This window comes from Zalophus californianus, chromosome 13, assembly GCF_009762305.2.
Source record: "Zalophus californianus isolate mZalCal1 chromosome 13, mZalCal1.pri.v2, whole genome shotgun sequence".
NCBI classification, from domain to species: domain Eukaryota; kingdom Metazoa; phylum Chordata; class Mammalia; order Carnivora; family Otariidae; genus Zalophus; species Zalophus californianus.
Genome location: NC_045607.1, coordinates 21,199,930 through 21,221,364, shown reverse-complemented (window position 1 = coordinate 21,221,364; position 21,435 = coordinate 21,199,930). Strand labels below are relative to the sequence as shown.

Sequence of the window (21,435 nt, the reverse complement as noted above, 5' to 3'; positions counted from 1 at the left end):
AACATAAACTCAAATTAACATTAATATGATAGGGAACCAGATTTGAGACAATATCTTTTCTGCTATCACAGTGCCAGAAGTACATAGTATGTTATGAGCATAGGCTCTGGAGTATGACCACAGTTCAAATTTTGGCTCCACCACTGCTTTGTTCAAGTGATTTAGTTTACTCATTTATAAAATGAGGATAATAATTTATTTAACTTATTAGGATTCTTGCTGTAATTAGGATTATTGGTATGTCAAGTCCTAGAATAGTGCCTGGCAATTAGTAATTGTTCAATAAATATTAGCTGTAATAATAACTAGTTTTATATTATTCTACTGAAAACTTAATGATCAGTGTTGGGTTTATTTTTTGTTTTTTATTTTTTATTTTTTTAAAAAATATTTTATTTATTTATTTATTTATTTATTTATTTATTTATTTGAGAGAGAGAATGAGATAGAGCATGAGGGAGGGGAGGGTCAGAGGGAGAAGCAGACTCCCTGCTCAGTGATGCAGGACTCGATCCCGGGACTCCAGGATCATGCCCTGAGCCGAAGGCAGTCGCTTAACCAACTGAGCCACCCAGGCACCCTTGTTTATTTTTTTAAAGATTTTATTTATTTAAGAGAGAGAGCACAAGCAGGGGGAGCAGCAGAAGGAGAGGGAGAAGCAGGCTCTCCGCTGAGCAGGGAGCCTAACGTGGGACTCGATCCCAGGACCCTGGGATCATGACCTGAGCTGAAGGCAGATGTTTAACTAACTGAGCCACCCAGGCACCCCTAGTGTTAAGTTTAATAGTAAGAGAGACTCTATATTTAACGGCTCTCTGATTTTGACTTTAATAATGTAAATACTAATATATAAAATGTCTCCTTGCCTAAGTTAACATACAATTGGTGATAATAACTTCATAGCTTTGTTTGCTAATTTAGGATAAGCAAATTTCATACTTAACCTTAACTTTGCTAGTCAGGACTCTTTGAGTTTTGTTTTGTTTTGTTTTTAAGATTTATTTATTTATTTGAGCAAGCGGGCAGTGGGGAGGGGTAGAGGGAGAGGAAGAGATAGAATCCCAAGCAGACTCCCCCCTAATGTGGGGCTTCATGCAGAGCTTGATCTCACGACCCTGAGATCATGACCTGAGCTGAAACCAAGAGTTAGACATTCAACTGACTGAGCCACCCGGACCCCCCTCTTTGAATTTGTTTTTAATCAAGTGTCACATGATAACTCTGTAAATCAGAGTGTCTAATCCAATCATTGCCTGTATCAGATATGGGAAATACTATGTGAAGTTATTTTTAATTCCTGAAAATGTGGAAAAGGCATTATCTTTCAGTGTAGAGCTCATCATCAGACTTTTGAAGCAAATTAGTAGGTTCTAGAACTGACTTATTTTCAGCAGTTCGGAAATACCTTAATTGTCTTCTTACTGATTCTATTCTGTATTAAATTTAGAATATATTACAGTTTATTGATAGCTATTCCTTGTCAGCTTGGACTCAATCCATTTAATTACCCTAAATATCAGCAAATTATGCTCTCATAACTACGTTGGTTAACATTGGTTGCCTGGCTGAAACATATTAATAATGATACTGGAAAAATATTTTCATTTTATGATACTCAAGAGAAGTTTAAGAGCCTCTTCATGAGATTGCTAGTGAATTTCAGAATGTAATAAAAGTGACTTATGATTACTACCTATTGATTCTTAAAGGTTGGTGATTATTATAGAATTAAGTGCAAAATCTTTTAACAAAATTTAAAATTGTATCTATTTTGTTTTTTATTATAATTTTTTTTCCTGGCTTGTGGGACCTTCAGCAAAGGTACTGTTTTACTACTGTATAGTAGCTTTTACCTGAACAATAAGTTATTTTGAGTTCCACATGCTTATATAATTTTGTGTTTTGATTCTGCCACATTTTTACATATTTGAACTGTTACAACATTTTCATTCATATATTGTGCCATAACATATATTATTTTCTTTCTGTGAGCATATATATTTATCTCACCTGCTTTTATTTTCTCATTACCCTGTGACACTTAAAGTAGTGTATTGTTTCAGTATCACATTCCATTTTCATGATGTCAAATCATGATGCCTTTTATTTGCAAATTATTAATGCAAAAGACAAGTTTTATATTTATATTTGCTAAAAAGGAAACAGCATGAACAGGTTTCCCAACAGATTGAAAGTTGAGTCATGTCACTTTAGGTGATTATGGACAATAATGTGAGTATAGATATGAAGGCAATATTCGGATCCAAGGTGATTATTTAGATGATTCATAATATGCTTATGTTAATCATATTTTTACTAGAATCAAAATGAAAGCAGTTATCAACATTTTGGAATAGAATTATAGACCTCCCAATAATTTATTTGTGGAGTCCAGTCTGAGAAACTGTTGTACTTGGGGGGTGGTGCAGAGAAATTGAAGGATTTTGCTCTGAGGTTCCAAAAACCAGAGATGAGTATTATTTTTTGTGTATCAGTTAGTAATTGAGTTCAGCTGTATGTAATCAAATACTGCCAACAACAGTGGCTTAAGCAAGATCAGGGCCTTATCTTTCCTTATGTAACAAAGAATCCTAGATAGTTCAGAGTTGATGCAGTGACTCTATGATGTCAACAGGACCCAAGCTCTTTCTGGGTGTTCTCTCTCATCCTTAAGTTCTTATTTCATGTTCCCAATATGGCCTCTGGAAGTCAAGCCATCATGTCCTTATTCCAGGCAGAAAGAAAGGGAAGGACAAAGGGAATAAGGCAAAAGGCCAAAATCAGACGAGTCACTCAGTGACTTTTGTTTACATATTTTTGGCCAGAACTGTGTCATATGACGATTCCTATTTCAAGGGAAGCTGGGAAATGTGTTTTAGGTGAGCATATTGCTGCCTCAACAAATTGGGACTCTCTGTAAGGAAAAAGAATGGATACTGGGTAGGCAAATGGTCTGCCATACCAATTAAATAGATATATTAAGAAAGCTTAAAAAACAAATATCAAAAACCTCATTCTTTCTTTTTTTTAACCAAGTTTTTTATTTTAATTCCAGTATAGTTAACATACAGTATTATATTAGTTTCAGGTGTACAATATAGTGATTCAGCAATAGTATACATTACTCAGTGCTCATTGTGATAAGTGTACCACTCTTTCTCTTTTATCTGCATTTTTACTTTAAAGTTATATGAAAGGAATATAAATCAAGTAAATCCCTAAATTCCTAAAGTAGTATGAAGGGAACATAAAGATCATATAGTCCTGACATTTTAGCTTAGAGGTAATTAGTGACTTGTCTGAGGCCACAGACATCAGTTCCAAGACTGGAATTGAAGTTCCCAACTCCAACACCAGTCAGTGGTCTTTCCATTTACTGTGAAGCTTCACAAAATCTGTAGCTCACTTATTACTCTCCTATGCACAAGACAACTGCAGTTTGGTTATACCACTGGGGAGAAAATTCCTGTGTTCTCTTCAGTGACTACAATAAAAGTGATAGGAAATTTCATGTTTCTTATTTGAGGGTCTTATGTTTATTTTGTTAGTGTTGGTGGTACTGCCAGTATTTATATGTTTATTGATTCATTCTTCATTTATTCATCATTAACAATAGATTATAAGGTCTCAAGAGCAGGACCATATCGATATGTATTAATATCTCTGTCCCCAACTAGGTCCTCATCGATGAATGAAAAATTATAGCCCCTTATACTAAAATTTTAAAAATAAATAAAAAGTTAAAAAAATTATAGTTCCTGTCCTCAGGGACTTCTCAGTCAAGTTTGAGAGACAGACAAGAATGGTAGTGATAACAATACAGAGATAACTCAAGAGATGATGGAAATACAAGTGAAGAGTGAATACGAGTGAATGAATGTCTGAGGCTGAAAGAAGGTCTGTAAAGATTTCAATAGGAGGTGGTCCCAAGTTGTTCAGTTTTGAAAGGGTTTTCCAGATGAAGAAAGAAGAGGGCTGCATATCAAGCCGAAGAATGAGTTTTTAGAGGCCCAGTGGGTGTGAGAAACTGTTTAGAGGAAGAGGAGAAAGATGGGAAAAGCCCATAGTAATAGGAAATGAGGCTTGAGGGGTTGGCTGTAGCCATGACCACATCACAGAGGCCTCATAATATGTGAAAGGGTTTGAATTTACCTAACTATTGATGGGGTGCCACGGAGGTTCAGATATCCCCTTTTGAATGGCCGCCTGACATTGCAGTTAGACCTTGGCACCTAAGTGCAGAGCCCACCTACAGTGAGGCACCACTTGTCACTCACAGCTACAGATAAACGGGACAGACAACATACATACATCAAGATCCTTGCCCCTCCCCTGCTCAGTTCTCCCTAGGATCTCCCCTTTATCAGAAACTTACTTGACCTTTCTAATTACATGCAGACTCCACATGTCCCATTTTACTTTTCTTGCCCATCATGTCCTCACTGTTACCCAGCCACGGGCCCATAACAAGTGATTCTTTTTGACCTCCTCCCGATAAAGAATGGTTTACTCCTATTTGATAGTTGGTTATCCTTAGGTGCCCAGGAAGCTTAGATGGTGGAATAAACCAGACACGTCTTTTACCTCCAAATTGTGAGATGAAGGGCAGTATTTCAGGAGTTTCAGACAGCAAGGAGGCAGAAAGCCAGCTCCTAAGATTTGGTTAGAGTCCTGGCACCTGGCCCACCCATCCTTGCTTCTGGCCTATAGACTGCCTGTGCTTCTGACCCCAGCAGATGCCCTCTAGTGGCTCTCCTCCCAGTCCCTTCTCCCTTCCCTGCTAAAGACTTTTTCTTCCCCACTATAGCACTTCATTCTCTCCTTGGACTCTCAGTTACATCATTTGTTTTCTGGTGCCCCGCAGAGGATTGACTTTTCTTTTGTGACTCATCCTAGAATGGACCTAAGCCTTTGTTGGTTCTGCCTTTGGTAATGAAGTTTCTGATGGCAGAGGGTAAAGTTGGAAGTGCATCCTCTTGGTTAATACAGATAATGCACACATTTTATTATTAAAGAGCTGACTAAACCTCTCTTTATGACTTTGGAAGTAAAACACCATGAAAAAGCTCACCTCTTTTTTATTGCTTAATTGGTTTTTTTTCTTTCCCACTTTTTTTCTCATGCAAATATTTTTATGCAGATACTGTTGTAACAATCAAGGAAACTATCAAAAATCTTCTCGTCTCACAGCCAATAGGCATCACTTTTTTTTTTTTTACTTTTCCTTGTATTCTATTCCAGTCTGCCCATGTGCAGCGATATTAACTAAATACAGTTTTGAAGTACAATTCTTTTTTATGCCATATGATCATAGTTCAAGGAAATTGAAGTAATGGAGATATGGGAATATCTTGGGTAATAATGGCTTCTTATTTTGATTATTTCCCTTTAGGAAAGACACTGCTGATCCTGTAACATGGAGGATTGCCTTCATACTTCATCTGAGAATCTGTCCAAATTGGTCAGCTGGGCCCACAGCCATGGGACCATTTGCAGCCTCATTCCAAACCTGAAACACTTGCTTTCGGAAGGTTCCCATGGGAACCTCACAGCAATGTGGGGCTGTAGTGCGGGCCATGCTTATCACTGGCCACTGACAGCTACTTGCAGAGCTGGGTCCCAAGAAAGGGTCTGTTTCCAGGATAACAGAAGTTTTAACTCTGATAGTCCCAGTATAATTGGAGTACCCTCTGAGACACAAACTAGCCCCGTTGAAAGGTACCCTGGGAGACCAGTGAAAGCGAAGCTAGACTGTAATCGGACCAGAGACTCTTGTGACTTCTCTTATTGCAGTGAGCCCTCTGAACTGGATGAAGCTGTTGAAGAATATGAAGATGAAAACACCCTGTTTGACATGGTTTGTGAGTCTTCTGTTACAGACGAGGATAGTGACTTTGAACCCCAAACCCAAAGGCCTCAAAGCATTGCTCGAAAAAGGCCTGGAATAGTCCCATCTTCTCTCCATTCCAGCTCCCAGGCTCAAATGGTTGATGAATGCAGCAATGATGTCATCATTAAGAAAATCAAACAAGAGATTCCTGAAGATTATTACATTGTGGCGAATGCAGAGCTGACTGGAGGGGTAGATGGACCAGCCCTGTCATTGACACAGATGGCAAAACCCAAGCCTCAAACTCATGCTGGTCCCTCCTGCATAGGGTCTGCTAAGCTGATTCCCCATGTGACATCTGCCATTGGCACAGAGCTAGACCCACATGGTGTATCTGCATCCCCCTCTGTCATGTCCAGACCAGTCGTCCAGAAGACTGCCAGGGTATCTCTGGCTTCACCAAACAGAGGACCCCCTGGTGCCCATGGCACCAACCAGCAGGTGTCCATGCAGATGCCTGTGAGCACATCCCATCCTAACAAACAGATCAGCATCCCTTTGTCTGCACTGCAACTGCCTGGACAGGATGACCAAGTTGCTTCAGAAGAGTTCCTGCCCCATCTGCCCAGCCAGGTTTCCTCCTGTGAGGTAGCTCTTTCTCCCTCAGTTAACACAGAGCCAGAAGTGAGCTCCAGTCAGCAGCAGGCCCCAGTCGCTCCAACCATAACCACTGAGGCCACAGCACAGTGCATACCAGGTATGGCACATGAGGTGACAGAGAGTCCCTCATCCATGCACGTCCGAGAATTCTGCGCCGTCAGCACTTACAAAACCATTGGCTCAGTTTGCTAGAATTCAGGCCTTTATTATTCTCAGAAAGATAGAAATAATGAAATATATTCTATCCAGGTGATACTCTGAAGGAAATTCATCTCAGTTAAGGCCATCCGTCCAGTCCGTGTACCTCAGGGCTGAGAGGACAGCTGTAGGATTGTGCTGTTGATATTGCATGGCTAGATTTGAGGTTTGTATCTGATCTTAAGCTGAATAATTTTTATTTTTATTATTTTTTAAAGATTTTATTTATTTTAGAGAGAGCAAGTGAGTGAGTGGGGGTAGGGGCAGAGCTAGAGGGAGAGCGAAAATCTCAAGCCAGTTCCATGCTAAGCACGGATCGTGACGCAGGGCTTGATCTCACAACCCTGAGATCATGACCTGAGTCAAAATCAAGAGTTGGACACTTAACTGAGCCACCCAGGCGCTGCAGGCTGAATAATTTTTGTATATTAGTGTTATCTTTGAAAAAAATTTTTTTACGCTCTCCTATCAGTATCAAGGTATTTGGTTGCTGTTTGAATCCAAAATGATACGATGTTGGGTTAGGCATATAATGACAATAGAACTGGTGCTTTTCCATTATCATTTGTTTGTCTGAACCAACTTGGCCTTTCTATTCATTTTAGTTGGTGTGGCAGTTTAGAACAAGTATTTTTAAAAGCAACAAATAATTCTAAAAAAAGTATTTTATCTTTTATCTCAAAATTTAAGAGAGTCCGATAACTTGCACTCCTGGAATACATGGGCCTAACTGGAATGGACTGAGACGAGAGGGAACTAATTGTATGAGGTCTCTATCTAATTTTGACATTCTAATGTTCGTAATTCTAACTTGCAGTATTTATTGAATTTATTTCATTGAGGCTATTACTATATAAAGAGGGTTTGGGGTGTCTTGCATTTGGGTTCATTATTCAAATCTAATAAGCCAGAAGTAGAAACGTGGACAAAGATGAACAGACATACAGAACAGAGTATATAGAAAGCAGAAATTTGTGGCATGTTTTGGTTTGTTTCATTTTAATGCCTCTCAAGGAAGTCATATATTTTGGGAAAAGTTTCCTAGAAGCCTGCAGTACCTGTGCCTTTACCCAATTTATGATTTTACTGACACAGTCATGATATTATTAATAAGATACACAATGAAAATATTCATATCCTGACTCAAAATTATGCTTTTCAGTTTATTCATTTTTCTTTCTTTTTAAAATAAAAGCTTCACTGAGACATAATTCACATACCATAAGGTACACTCTTTTAAAGTATACAGTTCAGTGGTTTTTGGTGTATTTACAGAGTTGTGCAGCCATCACACTATCTAATTCAAAACATTGTTATCACCCCAGAAAGAAACCCATACCCATCAGCAGTCCCTTTTTCCTTCCTCCCAGCCCGTCAACCACTGATCTACTTTATGTTTCTATGGATTTGCCTGTCCTGCACATTTCATGTAAGTGGAATCATAGCATGTGGCCTTTTGTGACTACCTTCTTGCACTTAGCATATTTTTTTTTACATTGTAGCATATATCAGGATTTCTTTTTATTGCCAAATAATATTGCACTATATGGATACACCGTAGTTTGTTTTCCCTTTCACCATTGAGGTTGTTTCTGTTTTTTGGCTATCATGAGTAATGCTGCTAATAACACTGTATACAAGTTTTTGAGTGGACATATAACTTCATTTCACTTGGGCAACAACCTAGAAGTGGAATTGCTAGGTGTATGATAATTCTATGTTTAACTTTTTGAGGAGCTGCCAAACTGTTTTCCAAAGTAGTTCCACAATTTTTTTTTAAGATTATTTATTTATTTATTTATTTATTTGCCAGAGAGAGAGTGTGGGAGAGAGAAAGAGCGAGAGTACAAGCAGGGGAAGCAGCAGGCAGAGGGAGAAGCAGGCTCCCTGATGAGCAAGGAGCCCGATGTGGGACTCGATCCCAGGAGCCAAAGGCAGATGCTTAACCGACTGAGCCACCCAGGCACCCAGTAGTTCCACTATTTCAAAATCACCAGCAGTGTAAAAACGTTCCTGTTTCTTAACATGCTGACCAAATTTGTTGTTTTCCATTAAAAAAATGATAATTTATCCTGGGTTCATAAAGTAATATCTCATTGTGGTTTTGATTTCCATTACCTTAGTGACTATTGATGTTGAACTTTTTAACAATATGGTCTTTGGCTAATCCTGGCATAATTTAGACACATTTTTTTATTAGGCTGGTGAAAGTCTTTGTATTAGGTAGGAAATCTGACTCTTAGTACCTATAGGATATAAATAGTGGTACCTTTTCACTTAAATAAATAGTTGTATCTGGTTTATTTGTGTGTCCCCCCCCCCATTTTTTTTTTAAATAAAATAGGAGACTTAGCCTGACAGAGTTTTCTACATTCTCACTTACTTTATATTTGAGGGTAGAATTAAGAATTGTATTTTGCAAAGTAGTCCAGTATACCAAAACAGCTTAGTGAGACTGTTGTATCACGCATCCTTCCATGAACTTACCCCAGCATCCCTCTACTAACTTACCCCAGCTTAGTAATACTGTTGTATTACCCCTTCCGCTAACTTACCCCCGATTTCCTTGCATCTGCCTAGTGGACAGTGAATGAAACATCGAGGTTCTTTTCTTTCATTCGTTCATTCTTATTTATTTATTTATTTATTTAAGATTTTATTTATTTATTTGACACAGAGGGACAGCCAGAGAGGGAACACAAGCAGGGGGAGTGGGAGAGGGAGAAGCAGGCTTCCCGCGGAGCAGGGAGCCCAATGTGGGACTCGATCCCAGGACCCTGGGATCATGACCTGAGCCAGAGGTGGATGTCCAACAACTGAGCCACCCAGGTGCCCCTTTTGTTTCTTTTTTTTTTAAAGATTTTATTTATTTATTTGAGAGAGAGAGGGCATATGAGTGGGGGGGAGGGGTAGAAGGAGAGGGAGAAGCAGGATCTCCACTGAGCAAGGAGCCCGATATGGGACTCGATCCCAGGACCCTGGGATCACGACCTGAGCCAAAGGCAGATGCTTAACTGACTGAGCCACCCAGGTGTCCCTCAAGGTTCTTTACAAAACAAAATATGAGTATCTTATTATATAATTGTTTTGGAAAAGAAATTCAGCCAATTATTTGAAAAAGAAATATTTTAAACTATTCATTTTTGTATAGATTACATTCTCTTAGGTTTTTTTTCTTCTCTTAATGAAATTGCATTTTTTTTTGAAATTGCGCTTTTTATAAAGCAGGTATGGCCAAGTACGGCACATAATGAACACAGCCATAAACTGTGATTTAGCTGTACTCTTGCAAAGAGAATCGGTTTGGCTTGGAGTTGAACCTTTAAGGAAAAACAGTATGAATAACTGGTAATGGGAATTTCCTAAGGAACCATCCTGATGTTTTGATCCATTGTTCTTTGGAAGGATATTATATTTGCTAAGATATTATTAGTTTTAAATACTATTTTACTAGAAACATCACTGGAACAAATAAAACTCTGACATTTTTCTTTCATGGGAGTTAGATAAAGTTAACTTACCATTTACCTTTGTTTTATAGAGCCCAAATTAGGCTCTGTGCTCTTAACAGTTTTGTTTGTTTTGCATATTTATTATTATAGATAGTCTTCATTCTAAACATAGATTTTTTTTAATTTAGAATTCAGCACGTCCAAATGTATGTGAATGAATATGTACAGATGGACCTAACTCAGTTAATATATAAAGTATACTTGGTACTAAGCAAAGAATAAAGCTTTTGAAAGAGCTAGCTGAAAGCAAAATCAGGTGTTTTTTTTTTTTAAAGATTTTATTTATTTGACAGAGAGACACAGTGAGAGAGGGAACACCAGCAGGGGGAGTGGGAGGGGGAAAAGCAGGCTCCCTGCTGAGCAGGGAGCTCGATGCGGGGCTCGATGCGGGGCTCGATGCGGGGCTCGATGCGGGGCTCGATGCGGGGCTCGATCCCGGGACCCTGAAAGCATGACCTGAGCCGCAGGCAGACGCTTAACGACTGAGCCACCCAGGCGTCCCTCAGATGCTCTTCTTAAAACGGATGTTGTGTAAGCTGGAGTCCTTATCAGATCATTGTAGGAATACTGCATATCTTTGAATAATATTTTTTAAAATGAATATTCTGACAAATGACTGTTGAGGGAACCAGAAACAAAGAGAAATTGTTTCATTTTGTTTAGTTTTACTGATACCATTTAAATTCTGTTCTCCTAGTGGAAAGTCATCCTTATTTATGTTCAAAACTAAACTCACAAAGTGATAAAATGTTAATCAAGGTATGGATAAAATTATTAATTTTCATGTCAGCCCTGTTATACTGCTCAACCCAAATCTCAGCAAACAGTAATGAGTGAAGAGGACATATTATTAGAAGAATTATTGACGGTCTCCCCAGTGGCTTAGATTCCATTAAATTTTGAGGTTTTTAAATGTAAATTTGGGGCATTTGTCATAAATTTAAATCTCTATTGCATTCTGAGTTGGGTTTTTATGTGTATATTTTTTAAATATACACACATACACATGACTTCCTTTATTAATCAGCTTTTTCCCCAGCAAGCAATCAACTTTTGCTTATCAGATTTGAAATATATATATTTTTTCTTTTGAAAATACACATCTTCAGTTATTTCTAATAAATTATATGATTTCTTATATATTAGAAATATTAACTCATAGTATATTTTATATATTGGGAATACATTTCCCTCTTTACCATTAAAGTAACTTTGGTGTAATTAAAGTAATTTTGTTGATGGCATTTTTTTTTGAGATGAATTTTCTTAATTTTTATGAAGGTTATTCCTTTCAGCCTCTATTTAGCTGTCATCTTTTCAGCATTTGGTTATTTTGCTAAGGAAGTCCTTTCCCTCCTTTGAATCAGATAACTATTTACCTATATTTTCCTCTAGTTCTTTTTTGGTTTTCCACCTGCTGCAGCTGCCCCCACCCCCTGGTCTCCTTTCTTTTTTTACATTTAACTGTGAAGCCAGAATAGATTTTGGATTGGAACCTCACTTCATTATTTTTGCAGGTTGTCAAATGTTCCAGCATCATTTATTGAATAATTTCCAGTCACTACTGAATTGATTTATGCATAACATTTTTGTTTATAATTGGGTCCATTTCTAGGTTTTAACTTCTGTTGTTATTGATCTCTTTTTCTTCTAATTTTTTATTATTTGTTTATGTCCTTTTTTTAAGATTTTACTTTTTTTTAAGTAATCTCTACACCTAGTGTCAGGTGCAAACTCTTCACCCGGTGGCCAAGAGTGGCATGCTCCACTGACTGAGCCACCCTGGCACCCCACTATTTGATTATATCTTATACAAAACAAAATGCATTCATAGAAAAAGAAGGGCATAATTTAAAGTATTTAATAGAGTACTTTTTGAAACCTACTCATGTAAAATTGAGTTCAGTAAGCTTTTAAAAATTAAGTCATATATTACTTCTCGTTGTTTGGTATAGGTTGACAACATAAACAGTGGTTTCTCTTGTCAAAAACAGAAAATCTAAGTTAAAATAAATTTAAAAAGAATAAATTGCTTTATAGTCTGAGGACATATCTTGAAACAAGCTTTTAGCCAAAGGTTAAATGATGTCTAATTTCTTTTTGCCATTTCTCACCTTAGGTTCCTTGGTATTAGCTCTCCCTATAGATACTTGATTTCTGCATGGTCCCCAAGGTGGTTGCCAAGTGCTGCTAGGATTCATGTCTAGCAGTAGACAGAACCTGTGTCACAACATTCCCATTAACCCCTGAATCGGTCTTTGGGGCATTAGACCCCCACTTGGAAATGGTATTAAGACCAGTTTACATAAACCACATAGCTAAGTGTGGAGGTTGGATGGGGGTATCCTTCCAAGGACATTCTAGGCTCTAATCTTGAAAGGCACAGCAAACCAGAATTACCTGCTGCTACTTGTGTATATTTTTGTTTTTGTTTTGGGCACTTAAGTTTTTTTTTTTTAACATGGGCAGATAGGAGGAGATGTTTATATATGTCATTTAAGAACAGGATATACTAGAATGGTGTTCTAATAATATAAGGGGTAGAAACATATATGAATATTTATGCTTGTGTATGTGTATGTATGCATACATATGCATTGTATTTTACATATTTCCTTATTCCACAAGAAATATATGCCTCTTCTTGCAAGGTAGAACAAGACTAAATTTGTTTTTTAAAGATTTTATTTACTTATTTGAGAGCGATAGTGTGTGCAGGATGAAAGGAGGAGCAGAGGGGGATGGAAGAGGAGGGGGAAAGAATCTTAAGCAGACCTCACATGGGGCTCAGTCCCACAACCCCAAGATCATGACCCCAGGATCACGACGACCTGAGCCAAAAGCAAGAGTCAGATGCCCAACTGACTGAGCCACCCAGGCACCCCGACTAAATTTGTTTTCTTAGCCATATCTATCCTTTCCTGTACCTTCCTGCAGGACGACCTGAGACGTACATTCTGAAAGATAAGAGAGGCAAAGTAAAAATTCACGCTCCATTTATGCCATCATTTCCTTCCTTATCACTGGGTGCTTACCTTAAGATTGATATGTCAGGCAGTGCTGGGCGTTGAAAGTAGAGACTGGTCTCTCAAAATCAGACATGCCTAGGTTGATTCCCAGCCCTATCTCCTGCTAGCCTTGTGAACTTGGCTAAGTCATTTCATTTTCCTGAGACTGTTTTCTCATTTGTAAAGTAACAATAATGTCTGTCTTGCAGGATTGAGGACTAAATGCAAAAATATAGGTAAAGAGAATACCTGACATGTAATAAACATTCAGCAAATAATTTCTACCATTATTAATATTTTTTCATTGGCATCACTATTATTGCCATTATTATGCTGTGCTCAGTACTCTTAAGTAGTAGTAGACTCTGATCTTATGCAGTTACATCCCTTCATCTACTAGAAAATGGTCCATGGAACAGTATCACTGGCATCAGCTGGAAACTTAGTAGAAATGTAGAGTCTCAGGCCCTATCCCAGACCCAAAGAATCAGAATTTGTGTTTTAATAAGATCTCCACATAACTTGTATGCACACTGAAGCTGGAGAAGCAGTGATAAAGGGAATGAATGCAAGACCCGTGTTATGGGGCACATTGTTTCCATCCTGCCACCTAGTAACTTTGAACACGTCCTGTGTGGGAGAATTCCCTCCTTTGTTCATCTGCATTTCTCTATTGGAGAGGCCAAAAACTTGGATTCCAAGTATATATTTCAGTGAGGGCATGGTCTTGTGACCTTAGGCTTTGCCAGTCAGATGCACTCACACCAGACTAACCAGAAGTACCTAGAAGAATCTATTTTGCAAGTTGCAAATCTTGTAGTTTCTGGAGGTAGCAGGAACAGCATGCCTGCAGTAGTTCTGACTGTAGAGGCTGTTGCCGGAGTTTGGTGGCTTTGTTGGCCTCTACCAGAGCAATCTGTGCTGGGTTATTTGTGGACACCTCCAAACCTGATTTACTGGTGTTCTAGGAAATTCTTTTGCCTTTATTAAATTCTTTTCTGCCTAAGCTGGCTAGACTGGGCTTTTTATTTTAAATAAAGAGTCTGGAGGAATATAACCTCTAAACCTAGGAAAGGTGTTAGCCTCTCCTAAGTGTTGCATGAAAAATAAAATAATTTTCTTTTTGTCACTAGGTTTATTTTCAGCTAAAATTAATGACATCCCTTTGGTAATTAACCACTGATACCAGGATGCCCTACATTGTATGATATCTTTCTGTACATACTGCACAAGCAATCCATAGGATATGGATTCTCCTCACACTAAACCTTCCCTCCCTTCCCAGTGGGAGTTTTTGCTGAAATGTGTCCCTTGTGGGGAGTGCTTGGAAGCACAGGTTAACATACTCCCTGAACCTAGAATAGGGGAAGGAGGTATTTAGGACCTTTGCTTTCAGCTATGGATTTTAAAGGGCAGTTCTGGGAAATGAGAGAAATCCCAGTTGGAACTTCTTACTACTATGTTAAATATTTGTTAAAAGTTAATTTCGAATTATTAGTTTTCCCTTAGGCATACCTTTTTCCACATGAACTCACGTGGTACTGTTTCCTGAAATGATCTATTTTATTTCTTTACCATTTCTTAAGTTGATACCTCTGACAGAGGGATTGAACAGCTAAATCACCTGGAAGCAGCCCAAATAAGGAGGATTTAGGAAATCTGGACATTGACATTTTTTATTGCCTTGTGTATTTCATTTTTCTTCCTTCTTACCCTCCATTTCTTTCTCTCCTTGTATAATTTTGCCCTTGAGTTGCCATTGATAGTGGTGGTAATGTCAAGAGTTTTATAAGATCTGGTGAAGGTGAGTAAGCTTTATTTCATTAGGTCTCTTAGAAGAAACTTAATGATCTAGATACTTAGCTAATTTATTGTGTTCCCCTTCTCTTCTAATGCTGAAGGAGGCTTTAATGGAACTATGCAATACCCTTTTCTTCAATTCCAGTGCCTTGCACATGGTTTGATTGTGATCATTGTGTTGGTAATTTCTTGACCATGAGAATATATCTTAGGGAAAAAATTATGTACCTGGATCCATGAGTTTCTGGGACTCACTGCTTGCTGTTAGCAACATCATCTAAAAAGCAATAACCTTGTTTTCATTCCTCTACTCACCTAATTGGGCAATGAAAAAAATCAGGCCCCTCTATCTTGTTATGATATGGGACTCCACGTCCACAGGAAGAGAGAGCAAGTCAAAACTTTGATAAAGTTATAGATCGCTAATGTGTTACTGAACACTGTGAACCCTTCCAGGTCTGTACGTACAGTCAGCACGCACCTCTTCCCCTCGCCTTTTAGATGCCACCTTCCATCCCTCTGCCGAGTATCACAGAGTCGCGTTGTTCCTCTACTTGAAGATCACCAGCTCTTGACTTCCTACTTGAGTGTCACAGGATCTCCTCTCCTCTACCTAAATGTTGTAAAGCCCTTCCTGCCCAGTTGATCAAAGGACAGTTGTCAGAGTGGAGTGGTGGGGGTTGTCTTAGGTTTTATCATGCATAGTAGAAAGCCTGTAATAATGAGTTTAAGGAGCTGAGGATGTTGGTCTTTAGCCCCTGGCTGGTAAGCACTCCCCTCCTTCCTTCCTGCAATGTACTTCTTAGAAAAGATAAAAGACTTGGTTTTAAATTAGTAATTTCTAGTTTTATTTTCTACACTGGCGGGGGGGGTAGGGGGGACGGTAGGTGAAGGGAATATGTGATGAAGTACAGCCATTCTGTTAAAAAAAGAAGAATTGACTATATTTTCATGTCTTTTCAAAGTATTTAGGTTTTTACAAAGATAGTTTTACCAAGACAATAATGAAAACCCGTTGTAATTTACATAACACATCATATATAATTTACATACCTCTTGTATAAAGCTATAATAATTAAAATGGAATGATACGACATAAAGATAGACAAGTAGAGCAATGGAGCAGGATAGAGAGCCCAGAAGCACACCTACACATAAATGGGAACTGTATATGAAAGAGATGGCATCTCAAATTAGTGGCAAAAGGACGGACCAGTCAATGAATGGTATTGGACATTTGGTCACCCATGTGGAACATATAAAATTAGATCCTGTCTCACATCAGACATGAAAACAAGTCTCATTTAAAGATCTAAATGTGGAATTATAAAATTTAAAGCTATCTGAAGGAAATCTTGCAAAATAGCCTTGATGTCAGGAGTTTTTAAAACATGGCACAAACCATAAAGGAAAAGATTGGAAATGCTGACAACCTTAAAGTAAAAGTCTTAGCTGGGACAAGGCATATCATAAATAAAGTTAAAAGATAAGCAATCATCTGTGAGATGATTTTAATTCACATAACCAAAAATATTCGTACAAAGAATATATATTTAAAACTGCCACAAATCAGTAGGAGAAAGATCAGATTATCCACTAGGGAAATGGAGAAAAGAAAATGAAGCACTTCTAATAAGAAACCCATGTAGTTAGTAAACATGAAAAATGCTCAACCTAGGGGCACCTGGGTGTGGCTTAGTCGATTAAGCATCAGACTCTTGATTTCAGTTCATAGGTCATGGGATCGAGCCCCGAATCGGGTTCTGCACTCAGTGCGGAGTCGGCTTCAGATTCTTTCTCCCTGTCCCTCTGCCCCTCCCCATTCACTCTTTCAAATAAATAAATAAAAAGAAAAATGCTCAACCTCACTGGTAATCAAAGGGAACACAAGACAACGATGAGGTACCATCAGAAAGGCAAAATAATTAATTATGAAGCAGGGAAGGACATACAACAAATGATAGTGGTTGCCTTTGGGGAGGAAGGGGGATGGGAATGGGTGCACAGGAAACTTGAACTGTATCTGTAACGTTTTCTTTCAAAAACATGTAAAAATATGACAAAATAACATATTAAATCTGAATGACAGGAACATGAATCGTGTTATATAAAAGACAATGTAAGTGCACTGCTTAATTAACACACAACTGCTTGGATTCATATCCCAGCTCTACCACTTATTTTCTGGGTGACTTCAGCAAGTTACTTAACTTCTCTGTGGCTTCACTTTTTCATCTGTAAAATGAAGAAAATAATGTATTTATTCTATAGGGTTGATTATAAGGATTACGTTAATCCATACTAAGCCCTCTGATTCATGGTAAACACATACTTTAGTATTATTCTGTATACTTTTCTCTATATTTAAAATGTGATTACTTTTTAAATATAGATTATGGGGGCACCTGGGTGGCTCAGTCAGTTAAGTGTCTGACTTCTGCTCAGGTCATGATCCTAGAGTCCTGGGATTGAGCCTCACCTTGGGCTCCCCGCTCAGCAGGGAGTCTACTTGTCCCTCTGTCCCTCCCCCCTGCTTATGTGCGCACGTGCACACACTCTCTCCCTCTCCCTCTCTCTCTCTTTCTCTCTCAGGTAAATAAATAAAATTAAAAAAAATAAATATGGATTATGAAACAAGATCGATTGTGGAGTATTTATGAGATGAGGATATTATGACGTTATTACTGAACATATAGAAAGGTTTTTTTTGTAAGAGCAAACTTAACTAACATTGTCTTCTAGGGTACTTGTTTATGGACAAAGAATTTGGGGATTATTCTTGCAAATTTCAACACTGTGGCTTTCCTCCTTATGATTATAATGGGATGCTGTCATGGAGAATTTTTTCAAGTTCTTCTGCTGGAATAAATTAAAAAACAGCCAACCCCCCCGCCCCAAATGTTCTCTGTTACCTCTTAGTGCTTTTATTTCCAAAATAACACTGCCTGAGTTCCATGAAGAAAAAGGTTGTTTCTGTTATTTTACTGATGGGAAATGAGGCACAAAGAAACTAGGCGACTGCTTACTTACAATTCCTGCTTGTTAACTCAGAGGCATTGAGTCACTGCTATGCCCCTACCTCCACTTGTCTTGGGATAGGAATAGCCTAAACCTCCAGTTGCTTCCTCTTCCCCTTTTTTCATTTGCAGGTTGTGCCTATCACTTACCCAAATTTTAGGCTGCTAGAGTACATCTTAAAGAGAGAATTTATTTTCTCTGAGAACCATTTTTAAAAGGACCCAGGGTTTAATAGAAGGATTCACTGCACTAGGAGCCAGTCTGAGTCTTGGTCTCTTTTTCTGCTAAGCATCTGGCCAGGTCACTTGGGCTTGAATTTATCAGACATTTTTTCAGGATCAACTATATGACAGAGGTGATGAAAATACAAAGGTGAATGTCAAAGTCCCCATAGCATTGTTTATAGAAGGAGGCCAGTAAACCAACAACTTTAATTCCAAGTGTATAGAAAGAGGTATATGAAATGCAGTGGAACACACATGAGGAGCAGTTGACTTAGCCTTATGGTACGCAGAGAGGAGTATTTCAGGAAAACAGAACAACATGAGCAAGGACATTCAGGCATGAACATTTGTATATGACTTAAGGAAGCATGGATTTGAGTGTGGCTTGAGAGTAGATTTCCAGGGGATCAGGAGAGTTGCTGCTGGAAAGGTAGGCTGGAGCCTCCCATGAAGGGCTGTACATGTGATGTCACAAATGTCGTACATGGGAAACAGGACACAATTCATTATCTTGGAAGATTACACTGATAGCAGTGGGGAAGTAGAGGCTGGGACACAAGATGTTTTATAGGGTATTACAGTGATTCCTGTGGGAGATGGCTGTGAGTGCTCATGACACAACAATAAAGGCATCGCAGAGGAGGAGACAGGTTGATGTTTCAGGAGTTAGAAAGTACAGACCTTGATTATTCTGAGCGTTTGGCCTCTTGATATCTCTGTTGCTACCGTCATATTCTTTGTCCACAAGCATAGCACTGTTTTAGTAATACCAAAAGTTTTCGGAACACAGGTACCTACAGTGAAGTCTTAATTCTCTTTGTGTAGGATAACACAGTGTTTGTAGTTCTGAAGCATGCCGTGACCATTCATTCATCCATTCATCCACTGGAAGGCTATGAATCGCCAAGTTCAAGTTGGTTACCACTAGTACACCAACATTCAGGGCAAACATATGGTTCTTGTTGTCATACTGCCTACAGTCTAATGGGAAAGAGACATCCTAATGCTAGCCCTCTCAGAACATCCTCATTTAAAAAAAAACAAAACAGTTGAAATGTTTTCTGGACCATGATGCTGTTCAACTTTAAATGAGTTTGTAAGACTAAATTGGTTGCCTTTATTTATTTTTTTTAAATTTTATTTTATTATGTTAATCACCATACGTTACATCATTCATTTTTGATGTAGCGTTCCATTTTTTAATTTTATTTATTTATTTGTCAGAGAGAGAGAGCACAAGCAGGGGGAGTGGCAGGCAGAGAGAGAAGCAGGCTCCCCACTGAGCAGGAAGCCTGATGTGGGACTCGATCCCAGGACCCCAGGATCATGACCTGAAGTGAAGGCAGATGCTTAACCGACTGAACCACCCAGGCGCCCTAAATTAGTTGCCTTTAGATAATACATTTATGAAGGTTGTTTCTAGAATGATGTATGGTTAAACGTGGTTAAATGAACAATTAAGCCACTGTGGTAAATGAAAGGTGAGTTTTAGCTGGAAATTAAGAGTGCAGAGACTACAGACAACCCATTCTACATCATTTGTTTGAAATACTTGATACTCAGCTAAACATAACATGAGCCTAATTATATTAAAATTGTAATATTGCTTATTTTTGCATATAACTGGAGACTTATCTTTAACAATTAAAAGTATGATTGTTTAAGTTTTCCAAAAGGCAAAATAAAAAAAAAAATCAACCTAATTGCTCTCCTATACATATGTATAATGTTCTGGGAAATTCACTTTATCAGCTTTTCTCTAGTTCTTGCACATACTTTTTAAATATCACTTGTCTTAGTATTTCACAAGAAAATCTTCCCAATTGACTTTTTATTTTTCTAAAAAAAAGGCATTTTTTATTATACCAATGAAATAAGAGCTCTGTTATTTATTTAATGTTCACCCAGATATAATTAAGACTTCCAGATATGCAAAGTGTACCCAAATACAGCAGACTAGCACGTAGCTATAAACCTCACCGTGTAATTTTCTTTCAGTGAATTTAGATTTGAGTAAGGCTGCTAGGAAGTTCAGAATTGAAGAGGCATTGACCTTGATTTTCTAGTCTTGGTATCCATTACGTGTAGTCTGAAGAGATGAAATAATGTACAACTTCTGAGCAGAAAAGTCAGTGCCAGAGTACTGAAGTCTTCACTTCAGTGTCCCGGGATTGAAACATCTTCCCTGTTTGCTTTCCTCAGAGAAGCAACAGCCTCCAACCTCTTCTTACACATTTTGCTCCCTGACCATCTTGGGTCTCAACAGGGATGGGCAGAGTGCCGGTAATCCCCTGCATCCTAGGCCCAGCAATAACTTCTCTTTCAGCCTACATTTATGTAACTAATGGCTTGTGTTCCCAAGACTATTAGAACCAAAAGAAATACTTATATAATGTAGTAAACGTGATAAATTATGCTTCTATGGCTTCAAGGTGATTTTAAGCTTTATTTTAGTTGAGAAGAGTGATCAGATTTATAATCAAGTAAATCTTATTTAATGATTGATGTACCTTAGTTAGCTTACTGTCTTCAGTTACAATACACATAGCTGATTCTTCAATTCTGCCTTAATATCTATAGGATTGCTTTTTTTAGGCAAAACACTTTTTAGTGCCCTTTTCAATTTTCTGTATTTTTATCAAGGTAATACATGTACATGGCAGTCAGTAAGATAATATTGCTTAACATTAGCAGTCCCTCACCTTAGCTGTCATCACCTCATAATCCCACTCTTTAAGAGAAACTTCATTTGAGCCTATTTTCAATTCTTTTCAGAATTCTGAACACATTGTTTATACTTCTATTTCTTTTTTTATCAACTTGAGAAAATATCTACAGACTCCTTGTTTTGAATGATGAGAATTTAATTCATTTTCATTAACCTTACAGTATTTTAGTTTTAGGCTATGAAAATACACAAGTAACCAATAGAAGAATAAAAATAATGAAAAAGGAAATAAATATGCTTTCTCAACCTAAGACGGAAGATGTTAGTGTCTCTATCCTTCCTTCTACTGTTCTCACCTCCCTTCTAACCATCTTAACCTGACAAAGTTGTCAATATTTTTTTCGTTGTCTTTGGCAGCCAAACTGAGTCTTTCCTTGCCTTTTTTTTTTTTTAAGATGTACTTACTTATTTTGAGAGAGAGAGAGAGGGAGAGAGCACATGCGCGAGGTGGTGGAGG

The 21,435-nt window shown here is 38.1% G+C and overlaps 1 protein-coding gene across 2 annotated transcripts in view; it reads left to right on the top strand.

The window, feature by feature from the left end:
* Positions 1-21,435, top strand: part of KIAA1958 (KIAA1958 ortholog) — a 155,823-nt gene that overhangs the window by 67,904 nt on the left and 66,484 nt on the right. For both annotated transcript variants that reach the window (XM_027615376.1, XM_027615377.1), the window contains exon 2: positions 5,393-6,587. In XM_027615376.1, the coding sequence (XP_027471177.1) occupies positions 5,417-6,587 (1,171 nt within the window). In that variant the 5' untranslated portion in view covers positions 5,393-5,416. The remainder of the gene's footprint in view (positions 1-5,392; positions 6,588-21,435) is intronic.